This window comes from Aythya marila (assembly GCF_965140915.1).
Source record: "Aythya marila genome assembly, chromosome: 25".
Classification (NCBI taxonomy): domain Eukaryota; kingdom Metazoa; phylum Chordata; class Aves; order Anseriformes; family Anatidae; genus Aythya; species Aythya marila.
The window spans coordinates 3675862-3695197 of NC_139066.1; the positions used below are offsets into that span (position 1 = coordinate 3675862).

A 19336-nucleotide genomic window follows, 5' to 3' on the forward strand; every position below is an offset into this window, starting at 1 on the left:
CCGTGAGGATCTGGGGCAGCTGACACCCACAGGAAGGAGGTGACAAGTGACCAAGTGACAGCGCAGGAGCACCGGGCTCCCTCCTCATCCCAGAAAGCCTTGCCTTAAGCCCTGGAAATCGGAAGGACTGAAGGAAATTGGAGGCTGAAGGCACCAGCCTCAGCCCTTCCACCTGCCCGCATCACCTGGGAGCACAGCGCGGTGCTCGGGTGCCTCGTGCCAGCAGCAGAGAGCACTGCAAAGAGCTGCTGCCCCACCGGGCTTCTGTCCCTGCTAATTGGATTTAGCAGAAAAACTGCAGGAGGGATCTTCTGGCAGACAAGCTCAGATTTATTTTATTATTTTTTTTTTTTATCTGGGAAGCATTCCGGTGTACATCAAGGGCAAACAGCCAATTTAAGAACAGGCTCCTCTGACAGAGGTTGTGAAGGGGAAAACTCAATAAGGAGAGAAACAGAAGTGGAACCTGCAGCAACAGAGCTCCTAAAAAGCAGGCTGGACAAGTGTTGGTTCGGGGTGGTCCACCCTAGGCTGGAACAAGGTGCCTTACAGCTTTGAGGGTGAAAGCCCTTCTCTTACTAGGGTATAAGTAACTACATAAGTACAAGGTACAGTCAAATTAGTATGAAGTAGAAATAGTCATTTGAGGGCAAAAGTTTTGCTTTATGAACACACAACACCATGAGATAGGCTTACATGCATCACTTGTTTCTATTGACCTGAAAAAAAAAAAAAAAAAAAAAAAAAAAAAAAACAATGGGAGTGGCTCTTAAAGAATTTAAGAAGTGCCTGATATAAATTGATTGGAGAATTTCCCCAGGGTAAGCACATCTGTGCAAAATCTCACTGCTTTGGGAATTGTAAAATGAATACTCATGCTATGAGGGGATCCATCCTTGTGACAAGGAATGAATTTGAACTCGCAGCGCAAGCAGTGAGAGCCCGATCCTGGACCAGCAGCTCTTCCTACAGGCGGCATGGATGCAGCAGGAACACAGGAGTGACTGCAGAGCAGCTGAGCACCCTCTAACGGGACTGTTTCATCATCTAACAGGGACAAAACCAGAAGGGACCTCCCTGCTTTTTGTTTCCTAGCAGGAATTATTAGGGAGAGTGACACCTGGCTTTCTGAAGCCATCTGCTGGTGTTCAGCTTTGCCTGCCTGAATGTTCTCAGGTCACCAGGCACCGAGTCCCTTCAGTATCCAGGAAATCACAGGCTGGGAAGTATTAACTGGTCCCAAGGGTGTTCAAGCACTGCCACTCTTACCACAGCCTGACCATCTAGAAGATCTGCTGGTTAAGGCGAGTCAGGAATAAACTGCATCAGCTGATGGACCCGGGACTGTAGTAAAGCAGCAGTGCTTCCCCAAAATCCTGCAAGGCTGCACCACACCTCCTGCCCTGGCCCAAGACCCAGCTATGCAAGACTTGTGGCACTGCACTTGAAAATAAAAAGATGCTGAGGGTTTCATATCTAGAAAGAGCAAAGAGCAAAGGCCCAGCATCTTGCTGCCCAATTCCCTCTGTGTTCATAGGGACAGAACCACATGGGTATTCCTGGTAAACAAGGTTCCTACAGAGAAATACTCAAATCCACACCCAGCTTCTCTTTCTTTTCACCCTGCAGGGCCAAAACCGGGGGCTGAATGGCTGTGTCAGAGGGGCAGCAAGTGGCAGAAGATTCCTGTACCCACATACCACGCAGCCACTGCTGGTTTGCTGCAAAACCACCTCCTTGATGTGAAACCACTGTGCAACAAGATACTCGATAGCTCACTCCAGGCTATTCCTTCCCCTCCATCCATTTTGCCCTGCTACTAGAAAGAAAAGAAAAATACTTTTTTTTTTTTTTTTAAACAAATTATAAAGGCAACCTTTAAGGAGGAAGGCTTTAAGCTTCCAAATCTGCTTCCTCCTCTGTAAAACAGGGCTCATTTTCCCCACAGGTGTATTGCACCGCAGCAAGGTTTTCCCCAGCAGGTGCTCTGGAAGGTAACCCATGATTTCTCAGGTCCAGCCTGCAACGGGAGCTGCAGAACCGCAACTGAGTGATGGGTTCTGGCTTACGGTGGTTTTAAGCCTGATGTCCCCAAGGCCTTATCTGCCTGCAAGCTGCTTCATTTCAGTCACTTAATTCAGATTAAGGCTGGCTTTTGCAAAACCACAGTGATCCTAGTTGAAATAAATACTCAAATTCTGCACTAGCATAATTCCATTACAGCACTACCCAGATCCTTTCCGCAACCTAGCCGTTAAAAACTTCACCTAGAAAAGGAAACGGGGAATGGCTTGTGAAATGATTTCCAGCCAGGGGACAGGACTGCTCCTCCTGAACCAATTCCAGACGCTATGGTGGGCTCGCAGACCCTAAGACGACCCCTTCCCGGGGGCAGCCCGGGCAGATGCAGCCCCCAGACTCGCCCCCAGGGCACGGCCACCAGCGCAGACAGTGCCGGAGCAGGGAACCGGCTGGGCTGTGACATCTCGCCGTGCTTTGAGGCCTCTCCATGGAGATGGCAGCAGGGAGCCGGGCTTTGCACAGTTTCCCAGCCGTGCTCGCACGCCGCTGGGAGCAGCAGGAGAGCGGCATTCCTGCCCCGAGCAGCCCGGAGCCTCCCACCCGCCCTTCCCAGCAGCTCAGCCTCTGCGTGCGAGCCCGCGGCTCGGGAGGGGATTAGAGCTCAGCTGGCTCCGTTTCCCACAAGTTGAGACCAAACGCACGGATTTGCGATTTGGGCACGGTTCTCCACCGTCAGCTTACGTGTCGATTGCATGGGCAGGCTCCAGGAACACGGCACAGCCCCAGAGGGGCTGTGGGGCCGTGGGTCGCACACGCACGCCCCGTGACTCAGCAGAAAGAGCCAGCCGGCTCCTCGCCGCCCAGCGCTGCCCCAGCACCGTCCCCGGGTCGGAGAGCCCTGACGCCTTGAGATTAAGGCCCTCACGCCGCCTCACGTGCTTCCCTCATGCCCCCACCCCAGCTGGAAAAAGCTTATTCCTTTTTCTTCTCAGTTGGGTAACGTGGAAGGCATGCAAAGCCCGACACCGAAAAATATATAAGACCCTAAGGTGTTGGGTTTATTTTAGTAATTAATGCTTGTTCTGCTTCTAAGCTCTACTACAGCAGCTTTGCAGATGGTTTAAACGCTGTGTTTAAGAGGCAGAGTTGCTAGCTGGGGAGGCACAGGATGCACCAACTTGTTACGTGACCTTGGGGGAATTTTATGGGGTTTGCAGCCTCACCTCGCCTCACTTGGTGTCAAGGCAGCGAGTGCCTGCAGACAAGTCAGGGCCATTCCCAGCCGTGCACCCGTGCCAGCAGCTCCCTGCCTCGAGCACGGACCCGGCACATCCACAGCCTCTGCACAACCAGCGGGCGCTGCTCTGGGCGTTACAAGTCCCTTTTTTTGGGAGCAGGCACCAGCACCACTGGTGGCCCCGCTGCACAATTTCCCAAATTTTCAGGAGGCTCAGGAGCCCCACAGCAGCACCCTCACCTCCCACCCGCAGGGAAGCAGAATGCATCCTTGAGAGACTGAAACAGCAGCAGAAATAACGTCACCCCAAGGAGCTCACGTCTTGGGCAGGACTCAGGGGTGTCCCCCAAAATGCTGGGGCTTTCAGCACAGTGCAGAGAGCAAAGCCAAGCGGCTGCGTTAAGCAGGGAGGGAACCCCAGCCCCCCAGGTGATCCCACAGCTAAAACAGACAACCCATAACCCCTGAAGTGAAAAAGATCCACCACCTGGCTGGTGCACATTTAATAAAGCCCTAAAATTGCCTCTTACTGCCCCCCACTTCCCTCCCCCAGACCCCAAACCCAAAGCACCCACCAGCCCTCACCCAGCCAGCATCACACAGCCCCCAGAGCCACCCCCGCCCCTGTTTGAGGTTAAAAGGCCCCAGCTGGCCCCTGCCTCCTCCCTTACACCCCATAACGGAAGTACGGGGGCAGTGTCAGTGTGCTCACCTCTGGCTGTATGAGTGTGCAAGCCCTGCTGCCCTGTGCATGCCTTGGTAGCACCACAATAGTGAGCGTGCTAATGCTTCCAGCACAGTGAGTGTGCAAGGCGTGCTTCTGCCAGCACGGTGAGTGTGCAGGCATGTAGGGTGTGCTTCTGCCAGCGTGATGGGCGTGCAAAGTGTCCCTCTGCCAGCACGGTGTGCAATCATGCAGGGTGCTGCACGGCTGGCACGGGGAGTGTGCAGCCGTGCAGGGTGTCTTCTGCAAGTCTGGTGAGCGTGCACGGTGCCCCTCCACCAGCACGGTGAGCGTGCAATCATGCAGGGCATGCTTCTGCCAGCACGGTGAGCGTGCAATCATGCAGAGTGTGCTTACGCCAGCAAGACAAGCACGTGAAGTGCCCCTGTGCCAGCTCGGTGTGCAACCATGCAGGGTGCCGCTCTGCTGGCACGGCGAGCGTGCAGTCACGCGGGGCGTGCTCCTGCCAGCACAGTGAGCGTGCAACCACGCGGGGTGCCCCTCTGCCAGCACGGGGAGTGTGCAACCATGCAGGGGGTGCTTCTGCAAGCACGGTGAGCGTGCAAAGCGCCCCCCCGCCAGCACAGTGCGCGTGCATTTGTGCAGAGAACGCTTCTGCCAGCACGGTGCGCGTGCAATCGTGCAAAGCGCGCTCCCGCCAGCCCGGTGCGCGTGCAAAGCTCCCCCTTGCACGACCCTGCCCACGCCCCCCCCCCAGCGTCCCCCGGCCCGGCAGGGGGCGCGCGCGCGCGCTCGCGGGGAAGGGGCGGGGCGGGGCGGGGGGGGCGCGCTGCGCGCGCGCGGGCAGGAGGCGGAAGCGGCGCGCGGCGGCGGGGGCGCGCTCGGCGCCCGTGAGGCTCCTTAAAGGCGCCGCCGCCCCCCCCTTCCTCCCCCCCCACCCCCCCCCCCTCCGCGTGCCCGGGGACGGCAGCGCCGCGCGGGGCCGGAATGAGCAGGTGGGGGCCCCCCCGGGACACCCCCCCCCGCCCCCATCACCACCCCAAAAAAGAGACCCCGGGGGGGGGTGGCGGGCACGTGGGGGCGCTGCCTCAGTTTCCCCGGAGGGAATGGGGGGGGCTGGGGGGAGGGGCTGGGGGGGCACTGAGGGCTTGTTGGGGCTGCGGAGGGGGGGACTGGAAGGGTGAGACCCCCATGGGGGGGGCAAGGTGGGGGAGCCCCCCCCCATATCCCCCCCTTGGACCCCTGCCCGTGGTGCCTGAAGCCCCCTGGGTGTCCCCCCCCCCCCCCCCCCGGGACCCCAGGGTTTGGCCCTGCTGCTGCGCCCCTCATCTTCCTCCCCTTCATCTTCCTCCCCCTGGGGATTAACTGGCGGCCTTCCTCACCCTTCATTGCTCACCCTCCTCACCCCTCATTGCCAGCCTTCCTCCCCCTCCTCTTCCTCACCCTCACCCCCAATCGCCCGCCTTCCTCACCCTCACCTTCGCCCTTAATCCCTGCCTTCCTCCCCCTTCACTGCCCACCTTCCTCACCCTCATCTTCCTCACCCCTCATTTCCAGCCTTCCTCACCCTTCATCCCCTCCCCGGCTGCATTTTTGGGGTTCTCCCTCCCTTGGGGGTGCCCACATGCCCCCCCCTGCAGTCCCTTTCCCTATATCAGCCCCCAGCTCCGTGCCCCCCCCGGGCTCTTTCCTCCCCACTGGGGGCTGTGGGAAGGATCCGGCCCCGTGTTTGTGACCCCCCCCGGAGCGTGACAGCCTCACCCCATGCAGCACCCATGGGTGGCACCCGGAGCCCTGCGCCCAGCCCCGAGGGGCCGCGGCGACCTTGGGGAGGTGCTGAGTCAGGCCCCGAAGGCGTTTGGGGTTTTTTTGGCCCCGCTGCCTCCGTCTGCGCTCAGCGGCCGTGATTTATCCCTGGGGGGGGGGGGGAGAGAAGAAAACCCCCCGCTGCCCCCCCCGGGAGGGGATCCCTGCTGGCCGACCCCATAGCGGGGGTGCTGTGTGGGGTTTGGGGGCTGCATCCCGCAGGATGGGCACGCTGCTGGTGCTGCGCTGCAGGATTTGGGGCGTGCAGCCGCTTTTTGGGGGGGGTCTGCGAGGAGGGGGTCTCCCCCCACGTGCCCATGGGGCTGCCCTCGGAGCCAGGACCAGGAGGGGGCCGTCCCCAGCACGGGGCTCCTGCTCTTTGGACCTTGTCCCTTAACCAGCACTGGGAGGGGGGGGGACACACAACATCTCCCCCCCCCGGGCCCCGTGGGAGCAGCACCATGGGGTGTCCAGGCCGGCTGCCAGCACCGTCACCGGGCGTTATCGGGGCCGAGCCGGCCCCAGGAGGGGTCCCTGATGGGGGCAGCACGATTACGGGGGCAGCAGCGGGGTGGGGGCCGCGCCTGCCCCCTGCGCCCTGCCGATAGCGGCGCACGGAGCAGCCTCACACCAGGGATGCTCGGGTCCGAGCCGTGCCCGGCCCCCCCGGTGGGCTCGGGCGGACCCCCCCGACCCATTTTTATGTTTCAGGAGGGCAGCGCCATGGCCGAGAAGACGTCGCCGGGCCCCGGGGGGGGCATCACGCCCCTGCAGCAGATGCTGGCCTCCGGCACGGGCGCCATCCTCACCTCGCTCTTCGGTGAGGGTTGCGGGGCTATGGGGGGGGTCCCGGGGTGGGGGGCACCCCGGGAGGAGGCTGACGGGGGGGCTGTCGTTGCAGTGACGCCGCTGGACGTGGTGAAGATCCGGCTGCAGGCACAGAGGACCCCCTTCTCCAAAGGTACCCCGCTGGGGCTGCCAGTGGCAGGGATGTCTCCACTCGTGCCTGGGCGCACGGGGCCGTGGTGGGGGTGCTGCTGCCGTGCCCCCCCCCCGTCCTCCTTCCCCTCATTATGGCCCCATACTGGAGCTGGGCCAGTGCTGCGGGGCTGGGTGGGGGGCTCAGCATGCTCTGGAGGCTCCCCATCCCCTGGACCTGCTGCCTCTTGTGCTGCTGCCCGAGCTGCGGGGCTGCTCCGTGCTCCTCCGGGTGCCAGAAAGGTGCCGACCCCTCCACCGTGGGGGCTTTGCCCCATGGAGGACATCGGGCACAGCCTCTGGGCTCCCCGCAGCCCCGGTTTGGTGCCGGCAGGGCTCTGTTCCCAGCCCCTTTTTGCTGGTAGCCGGAGGGTGGCCCGTCCCCGGCGCCCCGCTCAGCCTGTCCCCGTTGTGTTTCAGCGTGCTCGGTGCGCTCGGCGCCCTGGGGCTCTCGGCAGGCCACGTGTGAGTACCGAGCTGCTGCTGGTGGCTGCAGGGACGTCCTGGTCCTGGTGTTTTTCTTTTTGCCTGGCCGTCCTCGGTCCTGCCCTGCGGCAGAAGCATGCCTGCAGCCCCTGGCCTTGTGCTGTCGCTCTGCCCCGCTGTGCCAAAGCCTCCCGGGATCTCCTGCTCGCTCCTGCTGGCCTTGCTGAGAGCGATGCGAGGCCAAGGGGCAGGATGCTCATGGCCAGGGGAGCTCCCCCAGCCTTGGGGGCATCACCCATGGCCTCGCTGCCTCCCCCAGGGTGCCCCCTGCCTCCCCCAGGGTACCCCCTGCCCTGTGGGGTCGCGGCCAGCGAGGCTCCTGGCTCTGGTATGGGGCTCGGGAGCTCGGGTTCGGTGCTCTCCTGGGACAGGCAGGGCTGATTTGGGGCCGGAGGGGTCCGGGCTGGGCTCTGACGGTGCCGCCGTTCCCTCCTGCCCCAGGGAAGTGCTTCCTCTACTGCAACGGGCTCATGGACCACCTCTACGTCTGCCAGAACGGCCCCGGCTGCACCGCCTGGTACAAGGCTCCCCCCCCCACACGCTTCACCGGCACCCTGGTAGGGGCTGCGGGGGTCTCCCCGTGCGGGGTTGGGTGTTCCTGGGGGTGTGTGGGGGGTGCTCGCCCCTCTGCCCCCCTCCCACCCTCCCCCGGGCGCTGCGCTCTCCCCGCAGGACGCCTTCGTGAAGATCACGCGCTACGAGGGCATCAGGTCCCTGTGGAGCGGCCTCCCCCCGACGCTGTGAGTTGTACCCCAATTTTTGGGGTCTGGGGGGGGGCGCACTGACCCTGAGCCTCACGCCGGGGTGCCCTCACCTCCCTCCTCCCCGGCAGGGTGATGGCAGTGCCGGCCACCGTCATTTACTTCACCGCCTACGACCAGCTCCGGGACTACCTGCACGCTCGCACCGGGAGCCGCGGCCACCACATCCCCTTGCTGGCGGGGGCCCTCGCTCGCCGTGAGTACCCCCGAGCACCCCCAGCCCGCAAGGAGGGGCCCGGCTGTGCCCCCCAGTGGGGCTGACACCCCCGTTCTTCCCCTTTGGGCAGTGGGCGCTGTGACTGTGATCAGCCCCCTGGAGCTGATCCGCACCAAGATGCAGTCGCGGCAGCTGAGCTACCGGGAGCTGCGCGTCTGCATCCAGTCGGCGGTGGCTCAGGACGGCTGGCTGTCCCTCTGGAGGGGCTGGGGACCCACCGTGCTGCGGGACGTCCCCTTCTCCGGTAAGGCTGGGGGGCAGGGGGTGGCACGGGGGGGTCACCGGGCAGTGTAGGGGCTTCACCTCTCCTCCCAGCTCTCTACTGGTTCAACTACGAGCTGGTGCGCGAGTGGCTGTGCGCCCAAGCCCGGCTGGATGAGGCCACCTTCATGATCAGCTTCGCCTCCGGGGCCATCTCCGGCACGGTGAGAAAGGGGTCTTGGGGTCTGCAGCCCCCCCCCAGGGGGAAACAGGGGCACAAAGGGCTGGGGCTGTGCCGTGGCCGTGGGGTCGGGGAGCTCAGCCCCGCGCGCTCGCCCCGCAGGTGGCCGCGGTGCTGACGCTGCCCTTCGACGTGGTGAAGACCCAGCGGCAGATCGAGCTGGGAGGCAGTGAGATGCACCCGGGTGAGGGGGCTTGTTGTGGGGCGGGGGGGACAACGGGGAACCCCCCCGGCACCCCCTAACCCCCCTCTCCTCCCGCAGTCGCAGCCTCCAAGCCCTCGTCCACCTGGCTGCTCATGCGCCGCATCCGCGCCGAGTCGGGCACCCGGGGGCTGTTTGCAGGTGAGGCTGTGACCCCCCCACACGCCCTGTCCCGGGGGGAGTTTTGGGGTGCCCCGGTGTCATCGTGGGGCTGATGGCACTGTCCTTGCAGGGTTCCTGCCCCGTGTCATTAAGGTGGCCCCCGCCTGTGCCATCATGATCAGCACCTACGAGTTCGGCAAAACCTTCTTCCAGAAGCTGAACCAGGAGCGGCGGCTGCGGGGATTGTAAGGGGGGGGGACACGGATGGGGACTGTGGCCCGTGGGACAGGGACACCCCCCGGACTGACCCCAAGTGCCTTCCCGTGCGCTCTGCTCCCCGCTGGCCCCGTGGTGTGGACACGGTCCCGGGGGCTACCCGGCCCTGCCGTGCTGGGGGCACGCTGCCTGCTGTGACACTGGGGACGTGGCCCCCCCCCCGGCCCTCCCTCAAGGCTGGACAGATGCTGCTGGACTGACTCACGGACTTTGGCGAGGTTGGGTGCCCCCAGCCTCCCACCAGGCTCGGGGGTAGGAGCGGGGGCTCCAGCGTGGACCAAACCCTGGGGGCTGCCCCCCCGTCTGCCCCCAGTTACGCACAGCCTCCCCTCCTGCCCCCGCGTGGGGTGGGGGCACCTCAACCTCACAGCCCTGCCTCTGGACCCCCCCCCAACCCCCTCAGGACCTGCTTAGACCCTGCGTGGGGACAAACCTCGCTGCTGCTCTGGGGGGGGGCAGGCTCTGTCCCGTGCCCCCTCCCTTCACCGCGAGGACCTGCCCTGTGCCCGACCCCCTCCCGGTCCCCCTGGGGGCCTGGGGGGAGTTTCTTTTATTTTCTTAAATAAAACAAAATGGAATTTGTGTCTTAGGGCGCGGAGCCCTGCCCCTGGTCCCTGCAGGGCTGCCTGGCTGTGTGCGGGGGGGGGCGTGGGAGGTGTCCCTGGGGCTGGCAGTCGTGTCCCTGCTGCCAGGGGACAGTGCTGTCACCCACCAGGATGGGGCTGGGGGGGCTTGTTTGGGGCACGGGGGCTCCCAGCACCCCCCCATATCTCTTTATGGGGTGGGGGGGACACACAAGGCTGTTTTCCCCCTCCCAGCTGGCCGGGTGCTCACGGGGGGGGCCAGCTCGTATCGCTGCGTTTATTGATTCCTTTCGCTCCAACAAGGCAAGCTGGGGCTGAACCAAAACCCAAAAACACCCCAAACAACCCAAAACCCGGGGGGGGAATGGGGAGGCAAGGAGGGGGGGGGTCCGATCGCCGTTGTGGGCATGCGGCTGCAAGGAGGGACGGGTGGTCCCATGGGTGCTGAGGCGGGGGGCTGCTGGAAGAGCTGCGCCCCGAGCCCTTGGGATGGCAACGGGGCCGTGCCCGGACCCTCACCCCTGCAGGGGGGCTCACCCCAAGCCCCCCTCCTGCACCCCGCAGCACAACCCCGGTGTCCCCGCAGTTCGTCACCTCCTCCCCAGCCTGGATGGACAGGAGGAAGGGGGGGGGACACACACAGACACATCCCGGTCCCGTTCCAGCATCCCCATCCCAACGGGTCCACGTCTCCAGCCGGGGTCCGGGCTGGGGGTCCAACGCGCAGCCGGGGTGGGGTGCAGAGAAGAGGGGGGGGGAGGACGCCGTCCCCGGCCTCCCCGATGGGTTGGGCGAGTCCCTCGGTCCTCCGTCGGTCCCAGGGTGGAGGGGGACGAGGTCAGTCCTCGGCGGCGGCGGCGGCGCTGGGCGAGGGGGCCGGGGGTCTCAGCTGGGGCTGCGGGTCGGGCTGGCTTCGTTGCTGTCGCTCACCAGGCACTCGTTGGACTTGAGGCTGGCCAGGGACTTGCAGCTGGGCAGGGAGGCCAGGGAGCCGCAGAGCCCCAGCATGGAGGGCGTGGGGTCCTTCCCTGGGGGGGCACAGAGCGGGCGTCGCGGGGGGCTGCGGGTGGCGACGGGGATGGGGACGGGGACGGGGAGCACCCCTTTGGGATCGCCGGGCTGCGCCGCGGATGGCCTGGGGACCCCGGGGCTGTGTGGGCAGCGTCCCTAGCTTGGGGGGGTGTGAAGGGCAGGAGGGGCCCCGTGCAGCACCCCATGGGGGTGGGCGAAGGGCGGGGGGGGGGGGGTCTTACCCAAGGGCCCCCAGGGCTCGCCTTCGCGCTTGCCCTCGCCCAGGCGCTGGGAGTCGGAGCTGAGGCTGTTCTCGGCCGAGAGCTGGTCGGTGCTCACGAAGCTGTGCCTGCGGAGGGACGGCGCTCAGCCCCCGTCCCCCCCCCTCCCCGGGGCCGTTTTGGGGCGCGGGTCGGGCGGCTCTGCCCCCCCCCCCTCCCTACACCCCCCCGGGGGTTACCTCCTGTAGAGCTTGCCGTCCGAGCCGCTCTCGTTGCCGTTGAGCGTCCCCAGCGAGGGCCACTGGTTGACCAGGGGGGTCACCATCTCCTTGGAGAGCTGCGCCAGCTGCGTGTTCTCGCAGGGGATCAGCCCCGTCCTGCGGCACACGCGGGCGCTCAGCGCACGGGGCAGCTGCAGGCGCCGGGCACCCACCACCCATCGGGTCCCATGGGGTATACGGGGCACTGGGGGCACACCATGTCCTACAGGGCGTATGGGGCACTAGGGACCCTCCATGTCCTACAGGGTATATAGGGTACTGTGTACTCATCATGTCCTACAGGGCGTATGGAGCACTAGGGACCCTCCATGTCCTACAGGGTATATAGGGCACTGTGGACTCACCACGTCCTACAGGGTGTATGGAGCACTAGGGACACTCCATGCCCTACAAGACATATAGGGCACTGTGGACTCACCACATCCTACAGGATGTATGGGGCACTAGGGACCCTCCATGTCCTACAGGGTGTATGGGGCACTGGAGACCTACCATGTCCTACAGGACATACAGAGCACTAGGGACCCACTACGTCCTACAGAATGTAGGGAGCACTGGGGAGCCACCATGTCCTACAGGATACATGGAGCACTGGGTACCCACCATGTCCTATAAGATGTATATGGGACACTGGAGATCTACCGCATCCTACAGGATGTATGGAGCACTACAGACCCACCATGTCCTACAGGATGTATGGGATGCTGGGGATCTACCACATCCTACAGGATGTATGGGACACCAGGGATCTACTATGTCCTAGAGGACATATAGGGCACTAGGGACCTAGCACTTCCTATAGGATGTATGGGACACTGGGGGTCTACCATGTCGTACAGGACATATAGGGCATTAAGGACCCACCGTGTCCTACAGGACATATGGAGCACTGAGAACCCACTACATCCTACAGGACACATGCAGCACAGTGCACTCCCCACGTCCCACAGTACATATAGGGCACTAGGGACACACCTCGTCCTATAGAACATATGGAGCACTGTGGACTCACCATGTCCTATGGGGCATATGGGACACTGGGGACCCACCATGTCCTACAGGACATATAGGGCACTAGGAACCAACCATGTCCTATAGGACATACGGAGCACTGGGAACCCACACATCCTACAGGATGCATGGAGTGCAGTGAACTCACCGTGTCCTACAGGACATATAGGGCACCAGGGACCCACCACATCCCACAGGACATAGGGAGTACTGTGAACTCGCCATGTCTCAAAGAGCATACGGGACACTGGGGACCCACCATGTCCTACAGGACATATGGAGCACAGTGCACTCAACATGTCCTACAGAGTATACAGGGTGCTGAGAACCCACAACATCCTACAGGATGTATGGAGCACTGGGGACCCACCATGTCCTACAGGACATACAAGGCACTGGGAACCCATTACGTTCTACAGGACATATGAGCACAGTGCACTCACCATGTCCTACAGGACATATAGGGTACTGGGAACCCACCACACCCCTAGGGCTCGTGGAGCACCTAGGCGCTGGGTGCATACAGGATGCCAAGTCCCCCCCCCGACCCGGATCCCGTGGGGCCAGACCCAGCAGCAGCTGGGGGTCCAGTATGGGGCCGGTATGGGGCCAGTATGGGGCCGGTATGGGGCCGCACTCACAGCTGCTCCTGCAGCTCCAGGATGACGCCCTCCAGCTCCCTCTTCTCCAGCTGGTTCTGCACCATCACCTCCTCCAGCCGCAGCTTCAGCCGCTTGTTCTCCGCCTCCAGGTCCTTCAGCTGCGACTCCCGCAGCCGCACCAGCTCCTCCAGGTACCCCTGCGCGAGGCCACCGTCAGTGGTGCTGTGAGGCCCCCAGCGCCGTGCCGGGGGTGCTCAGACCCCATAAGGATCGGGACCCCACCCAGCGCCATGCCAGGGGTGCTTGGACCCCATAAGGATTGGGACCCCACCCAGTGCCGTGCCAGGGGTGCTCAGAGCATCCTGCATGGATCAGGACCCACCCATCTCAGAGTGTCCCATAAGGATTGGGACCCACCCAGTACTGTGTTGGGGGTGCTCAGACCCCATAAGGATCAGGACCCACCCAGTGCCATGCCAGGGGTGCCCAGAGCATCCTGCATGGATCGGGACCCATCCACCTCAGAGTGTCCCATAAGGATCGGGACCCACCTAGTGCTGTGCCGGGGGTGCTCAGATCCCATAAGGATTGGGACCCTCCCAGTGCCATGCCAGGGGTGCTCAGAGCATCCCGCATGGATCAGGACCCATCCATCTCAGAGCGTCCCACAAGGATCAGGACCCATCCGACCCCATCCGTGACCCCCATCCCCCCCCGTCCCCATCCCCTCTCCTCCTCCCCGGTACCTTTTGGGCGTAAACGATGCGGAATTTCTGCTCCATCTTGCGCCACTTGTTGTACCAGCTGTCCTCGTCGGTGACCAGCGGCAGGTAGGGGTGGTCGGGGGAGCTGTCCTCGCTCGTGCTGCTCTCCACGCTGCCCCGCTCCTCTTCCTCGCTCAGGTAGTCGTAGCTGGAGGGGGGGACACACACGAGGGGCTCAGGGGGGTGGGCACGGGTCAGGGGGACCACGGAGAGGGGCAGGGGCTGCTCTTACCTCTGCGTGAACTTCAGGTAGGGCGTGTAGTCGATGACCACCGGCGTCTTGCCGTCCATCACTTCGCCCTTCAGGCAGAAGCTGGGCCAGGAGGGGGGCGCGGGGGGAAAGCAGAGGGTGAGGGGAGCCCTGGGGGGGGGCGCAGGGGCACTGGGGGGGGGCATCGTGTCCTTCTGCCCGTGTCCTACCTGAAGTCGATGGCGCCGAGCCCAATGAGCATCCCGGTGAGCACCGTGGACTCCTCCCGCAGCATGATGGCCCCGTCGTCGTAAAAGCGCCTGCGGGGACCAGAGGACGGGTGGGTAGATGGGGGGAGGAAAAAAAGGGGGGGGGAACCCCAAAAATTCCTCATTGTGCCCACCCCAGGTGCGGTGCTCACCTGGTGGTCCGCGTGTCGCGCAGGGCGGTGGAGATGTACTCGGACATGCGCTTCTCCATCAGCGCCACGCGGATCCACGCCCGGCCCTGCAAGGCAGCCCTGAGCGGGGTGCTGCTGCGCCCTGCACCCCCAAACCCTGCTCCGTGCCCCCCCCCCCACCTCGTCCTGGGGGGCAGGGGTGGTCCCCACTCTGCTTTCAGCCCAGGGAGGCCCTCCTGGTGAGTTTGTACAGGGGGGGAGATGGGGCTGTGGGAGGGCAGGGAGAGGGGATGGGGATGGGGATGGGACAGGGGTGGGATGGGGAATGGGACAGAGGGGATGGGAACAGAGTAGTGGGTGGGGATGGGGATGGGGACGGGGACGGGGACGGGGACGGGGATGGGGATGGGGATGGGGACGGGGACGGGGACGGGGATGGGGATGGGGATGGGGATGGGGATGGGGATGGGGATGGGGACGGGGATGGGGACAGGGACGGGGATGGGGACGGGCATGGGGATGGGGATGAGATGGGATGGGATGGGATGGGATGGGATGGGATGGGATGGGATGGGATGGGATGGGATGGGATGGGATGGGATGGGATGGGATGGGATGGGATGAAGACAGGGATAGGATGAGGACAGGGATGGTGATGGGATGGGGATGGGGATAGGGACAGAGAGGATGGCAGCAAAGATGGTGACAGAGACAGGGGATAGGGATGGGGCCATGGCCAGGACGTGGATAGAAATGGGGCCAAAGATCAGAACTGGGAATGGGGCCGGGGAAGGGATGGAGGCAGAGATGGGAATAGGGTGGGGATGGGATGGGATGGGATTGGGATGGGATGGGGATGGGGATGGGATGGGATGGGATGGGATGGGATGGGATGGGATGGGATGGGATGGGGATGGGATGGGATCGGGTGGGATGGGATGGGAATTGAGACGGGGACAGGGCCAGGGCTGGGGCTGTCCCGGTGCTGACCTTGGCCCTGGAGGTGCTGATGTTCTCCATGTTCTCGATGCTGCTGACGCAGTTGTTGGGGACCTTGCTGCAGGCCAGCCGGATGTAGTCCCAGAAGCCGCGCTGCCCATCCGAGCTGAACCAGCTGACGGGGCCTGGGGGGCACGGGGACGATTCGGGGCTGCCGCACCCGCACACCCGTCCCCAGCGACCCCGAGCCCCAAACCCAGCACACGACGGCCGCGTGTCCCCTGTCCCCACCCGGCGCTTGGCACGGGGACGAGGCCGGGGCCGGGGCCGTGCGGGGGTCCCCGCGCTACCTTTAAAGCGGTGGCTGAGGATCTGCTCGAGGATGGCGGCGAAGTTGACGAACTCCTCGGAGGAGTCGTCGATGGGCTCCGCCGTGTACTTCTCCAGCAGGGTCTTCACCGAGAACCTGGCGGGGGGGGGGCACAAAGGGGGTGTCACGGGGCGGGAGGGGGACGGGGCTGCAGCGGGACTAAAACTCCCCCGGTGCCCTGCCAGGCCACGCGTTTTCAGCCCCAAAAAGCCCTTTATTCCAATGATTCCTCCCCAAAAGGGGGCTCACATCTCTGTGTGGGCACAGGCGCGGTGCCGGCTGTCTCTGTTTTGGTTCGAGCACACAAAAAACAACCAATGGCACCCAAAACCCAACCGATGGCACCCAAAACCCAACCGATGGCACCCGAAACCCAACCGATGGCACCCGAAACCCAACCAATGGCACCCAAAACCCAACCGACGGCTCTGGGCACACCACATTCACCCCAATCCCCGCACCACATCCACCTGCAGCGGGGAGGGGACACCCGGGGGGGGGTCGGACGGCCCCGTCCCATCCCTGCCAAGCCCTGCAGGACGCGCGGGCTCCATCTCCTCGTCCCCAGGTCCCCGGGGACCCCGCGGGGCGGCCGCCGCTGCCCCTGGGCGCGAGCGGCCAGGAAGGGCGAACAAAGGCCCCCTTCCTGCCCGGCCGCGCGCGGGCGGTGATGGCTTCCCCTTCCGCCGGCCGCTTGGCCGCAGGATCGGGCCCGTAAAGGCCGGGGAATGGGGAGGATGCAGGGGGGGCAACGCCGGGGGGGGGGGCAGGGGGTGGGAGAGCCTGGGGGGGGTGGATGGGGGGATGGAGGGGGATGGATAGGGGGATGTGGGGAACCCGTGGTGTGGCCATCAAGGTGGAGACCCCCCCCTCGTCTGGGTGTCATGGTGTGGGGGGGGTGCTCTGTGTGACCTGGGGGGGTGCAGGGGGTCTCCGTGGTATGGGGGGGGATGGAGGTGCCCCCCCCCCGTTGTTGTGAGGGGTTTTGGGGGCTCCCCAGCCCCCAACATCAGCATCAGGGGGGCACGGGGCAGGGTGACCCCAAACCCGGGTGCCCCCCCCTACCATCCCCACCACCTGCAGGGCCCCCCATCCCCGTGCCCCCCCCCCAAGGTCCCCAGACCCCATCCCCATCTCCCCCCCCCATCCAGCCGGCGTCGCCATGGCAACCCGCATCCTCCATCCCCGCTCCCCCAGCCCCGCATCCCGCCTGGCCCGCGGCCTGACGTCACTTCCTCGGCCCCACACCCCACGGGGGGGGGTCCCCGGTGCCCCCCCCCCCATCCCTCACCCCCCCCAGGGCCTCCCCCCCATCCCCAGCCTCTGCGGCCTCCCCATCGCCGCCCCCGCCGCCTGCAGCCCCCGTCTTGTTGTTGTGCCCCCCCCCATCCCCCCCATGTTGCCCCCCCCCATGAGCCTCCGGCCTTGCGTGTGCCCCCCCCACACCCCCCATGTGCCCCCCCCAAGCCCCCCCGGGCTCCATCCCAGCCTCATCCTTCCCCCTCTCCCCATCCCCAACCCTCCCCCAACCCCCCCCAGTATAAAACCAACACCGGCAACGAGAAAAAAAATCCCCCCCCCCCCGTCTTTAAGGGGCTGCGGGGGGGGGGGGGCTCAACCCACCCCCCCACCCCCTTCACCCCCCTTCCTTCCCCTCCATCCCCTCCACCGGGGGTCCTCCATCCATCCCTCCATCCATCCATCCCTCCATCCATCACCACCCCCCCCTCCTCCCCGGCTATATTTCGGGGTCCCCCACCACCCCGGGGATTTGTGCCCCTGCCCCCCCCCACCCCAAAAGGCCCCCACCTGCAGACGGTGATGAGGTTTTTCCTCTCCACGGCGATGTTTCTGGAGGACGCCTTCTTGGAGGAGAGCCCCAGAGCCATGGCAGCCTGGACGCAGCTCGCTGCCATCCAGAGCGGGGCGAAGCCGCCAGGGCCCGCGGCCCCCTCCCCGCGGCCCCCGCGCCGCCGCGGCCGCCCCCCCCCCCCTCTCTCCTGACACCCCCCCCTTTTTTTTTTTTTTTTCCCACCCCCCCACCACGAGCCGGGATGGGGCCTCCCCGAAATCAGCCCCCGTGGGGATTGGGGGGAAGAAAGGGGGGGGGAATGGGGGGGGTGTTATATGGGGGGGGGGGGGGGCACCACCTCGTCTGCATCGCCCCCCCCCAGAAGCATGCCCCCCCAGGAGCATCCTCCCCAATTAAGCATCCCCCCCCAAGATCACCCCCCCCATGAGCATCCCCCCCCCATCAGCATCCCCCCATGAGTACCCCCCCATAAGCACCCCCCCCATGAGCACCCCCCTATAAGCATCCCCCCCCATGAGCATCACCCCCAATTAAGCACCCCCCCATGACTATCCCCCCCCATGAGCATCCCCCCCCCAAGAGCATCTCCCCCCTGAGCATCCCCCTCCCATAAGAATCCCCCCCCGAGCATCCCCCCCATGAGCACCCCCACGAGCACCCCCCATAAGTATCCCCCCCCATAAGCACCCCCCCCATGAGCATCCCCCCCCATGAGCACCCCCCCAATTAAGCATCCCCCCCCATAAGCATCCCCCCCCGTTAAGCATCACCCCCCCATGCCCTGCCATGAACGTGCCCCCCCCCCCATGCTGCCCCCCCCTTGATGGTGCTCCCCCCCCAGCGATGCCCCCCCCCATCATTCTCACCCCCCCCCAATGATGCTCTGCCCCCGTGGTGACCCCCCCATTATGCTCCCCCCCCATAATATTCACCCCCCCACGAGCATCCCCCCCCATGAACACCCCCTCCCATGCCCCACCCCATAAGCGTCACCACCCCACAAACATCCCCCCCCCCAAAACACCCCATGAACTTCACCCCCCCCATCATCACCCTCCCCACATGCCCCACCCCCAAATGGGCAGTGGGGGGGGAGGACACCCCCTTGCCCCCCCCCCCTTGCCCCATGCCTCAGTTTCCCCAGGGGTACAACAGGGAAAGGAAAGGGGGTGCTGCACCCATTCCCCCCCCCCAAAAAAAAAGCACCCAAATAAATCAGCGTCACCCCAAGGGGGTGTCCCTGGGGATGTGCCCCCCCCAGACACCCCGGGGGGGGGCAAACATTCCTCATCCCCCACACAGCTCTCAGTGGGGTTCCTGGGACCCCAAAACCTGCGGGGGGGGGAAGAGGGGGGGGAACCCTCGGTGTCACCCTGATAAGGCGGGGGCCGTTATCAGCGCACCCAGGCTGCGCCCCTCCCGGCACCGAGCCCCAGCGGGGCCAGCAGCCCCCCGGCTGCCGTCCCCACGGCCCCGCGAGGGTCCCCGAGCTGGGATGAGTGTGTGAACACATGTGCATGCGTGTGCATGCGTGTGCATGAGTGTGTGCATGCGTGTGCTCGTGTGTGTGCATGTGCGCGTGCAAGGCGTGCCCGGCTCACCTTTCTCCCCTTCCCTGCACCGTGTGCGGGAGCAGCCTGGCCTCTCAGCGTGCAGCCCCACGCGTGCGTGCACACACACGTGTGTACATGTGCACACACGCGTGCAGACACACCTGCACTAACACGTGCATGCACACGGGCACTTAGAAACCTGCACGCATTCACGCGCTCGTGCACAGGTGCATGCGCGCCTTTGTGTGCACACACGAGTGCAAAGGTTCGTGCGTGCACACGCAGACCTCTGCACCCGTTTGCACGCACACGAGGTGCACACAGGCGTGCACACACACACACAGGGTGCTCCCAGCCTCCAGGACACCCCATGATGGGTGCAT

At 64.6% G+C, this 19336-nt stretch overlaps 2 protein-coding genes across 4 annotated transcripts; one reads left to right on the forward strand and one right to left on the reverse strand.

Moving 5' to 3' along the window:
- Positions 1-4814: 4814 nt before the first annotated feature.
- SLC25A39 (solute carrier family 25 member 39) lies at positions 4815-9807 on the forward strand. Of its 2 annotated transcripts, XM_082779088.1 has the most exons (12): positions 4815-4939; positions 6462-6570; positions 6652-6711; positions 7149-7193; positions 7656-7771; positions 7887-7954; positions 8047-8171; positions 8263-8436; positions 8508-8617; positions 8737-8818; positions 8897-8977; positions 9069-9807. In XM_082779088.1, exons 2-12 carry the CDS (start codon positions 6474-6476, stop codon positions 9185-9187), a joined length of 1077 nt encoding a protein of 358 aa, XP_082635214.1. In that variant the 5' UTR covers positions 4815-4939; positions 6462-6473; the 3' UTR covers positions 9188-9807. The 2 variants fall into 2 exon arrangements, with proteins under 2 accessions (XP_082635214.1, XP_082635215.1); XM_082779089.1 differs by lacking the exon at positions 7149-7193.
- A 285-nt stretch (positions 9808-10092) lies between these two features.
- Positions 10093-17553, reverse strand: RUNDC3A (RUN domain containing 3A). Of its 2 annotated transcripts, XM_082779085.1 has the most exons (11): positions 17397-17553; positions 15568-15683; positions 15269-15402; positions 14300-14385; positions 14109-14198; positions 13921-14001; positions 13671-13836; positions 12964-13121; positions 11270-11407; positions 11052-11158; positions 10093-10826 (listed from the first exon to the last, which is right to left on the reverse strand). In XM_082779085.1, the coding sequence occupies exons 1-11, from the start codon at positions 17501-17503 to the stop codon at positions 10684-10686; spliced, it is 1326 nt and encodes a 441-aa protein (XP_082635211.1). In that variant the 5' UTR covers positions 17504-17553; the 3' UTR covers positions 10093-10683. The 2 variants fall into 2 exon arrangements, with proteins under 2 accessions (XP_082635211.1, XP_082635212.1); XM_082779086.1 differs by lacking the exon at positions 11052-11158.
- Between the last annotated feature and the right edge of the window lie 1783 nt (positions 17554-19336).